The sequence below is a fragment of the Gregarina niphandrodes genome, assembly GCF_000223845.1.
Source record: "Gregarina niphandrodes unplaced genomic scaffold scaffold00091, whole genome shotgun sequence".
NCBI classification, from domain to species: Eukaryota; Apicomplexa; class Conoidasida; order Eugregarinorida; family Gregarinidae; genus Gregarina; species Gregarina niphandrodes.
This window is the reverse complement of record NW_011645856.1, coordinates 7,976-9,220: the sequence shown is the minus strand read 5'-3', so window position 1 is coordinate 9,220 and position 1,245 is coordinate 7,976. Positions and strand designations below refer to the sequence as shown.

Sequence of the window (1,245 nt, the reverse complement as noted above, 5' to 3'; positions counted from 1 at the left end):
TTCTCGCAGATGGGCCAGTTCTGTTCGGCCGCGGTCCGGGAGGGCGTGGGCTAGAATCTTACTGTTGACGCATGAGGGCAAGAGGGACAAAGGGTATCCAGTCAACTGGACAAGGTGGCCCTGGTCCGAGATAGCATAGTGGCTGGTATTTCCGCCTGTCACGCGGAAGACCCGGGTGCGATTCTTGGCCTTCGAGAAAAATCTGTCAACCACATCACGCGTACCCAACGTCAGGAAGCTCGCGATGGCGTGCTGGTACGACCCGCGCAGATAGCACGGATGTGTGCCAACAACCAATCCTCTACGTTACCCATGGGGTGAGCGCCGGTGTTTGTGACGATTTTCCCGCGACGGTTCGATTCCCGCTCCCGGCCATGCGCTGCACCCGGGTTCTTACATTACATCCCACGAGCCTCTTGGACGTGATGGCAAGGAACTGAAGCTGTAATGTGTGAGACCTGTGGTGTAGGTAGGGACTAACACCCTGCTTGTTCGCTTCGTGAGATGAGTGATCGACTAGTTTCATTGACGAAACCACAGCCGGGACTCGAAACCGGGTCGCACGGGTGAAAGCCGTGTATTCTGGCCACCTGGACTGCAGTGGACAACCCGCATTCGCATGTTATACGGCCCGATCGGCCCTGAGGTGAATTCGATAGTGACCAGATGAATGGAGTGGTAACTCCGTCTTCAATAATATGGCCAAGGTATAGTAGAGTTGACGGAAGGAATTGACACTTCTGTAGGTTGATGGCCTTGAGAGGCGGTGGAACACTTTGTCCGTCAGTTTGAGAGGGTCGGGATGTCCGGGGAGTGGATGAGTATGTGGTCCAGGTACACAAGAACACCAGAGTAGCGAAGGTCGTCGAGTAGGAAATTCATACATACTTCGTTGGAGGTGGCTCGGCGTTCTTGAGACCAAACGGCATTACCTTGAATTCGTATGGTCCAGTGGCGGTGCGAAATGCGGCGTATTCAATGGAGGATTCGGACATTGGAATTTGCCAGTAACCGCTGCGTAAATCGAGTGCAATGAAATATCTAGAATCTTTAATCAAATGGATCATCTCGGATAGTTTGGGGGAGCGTACTTGTCGTCGGTGGTAGCTCTATTCAGGGGACGGAAGTCGATACACATTCGCCAATCACCAGTCTTCTTCAACACCATAACAATTTCGGACGCGTAGGGGCTGAGGGATGGTCGAATTACATCGTCAGCAAGCATTTTCTCCGAATCAATGGTCT

The 1,245-nt window shown here is 52.8% G+C and overlaps 1 protein-coding gene across 1 annotated transcript; it reads right to left on the bottom strand.

The window, feature by feature from the left end:
* Window positions 1-878: 878 nt before the first annotated feature.
* Window positions 879-1,225, bottom strand: GNI_194410 (putative retrotransposon protein; the record flags this gene model as incomplete). The annotated part of the gene is made up of 2 exons (XM_011135395.1): window positions 879-1,041; window positions 1,092-1,225. The coding sequence occupies 2 exons, from the start codon at window positions 1,223-1,225 to the stop codon at window positions 879-881; spliced, it is 297 nt and encodes a 98-aa protein (XP_011133697.1).
* Window positions 1,226-1,245: the final 20 nt, after the last annotated feature.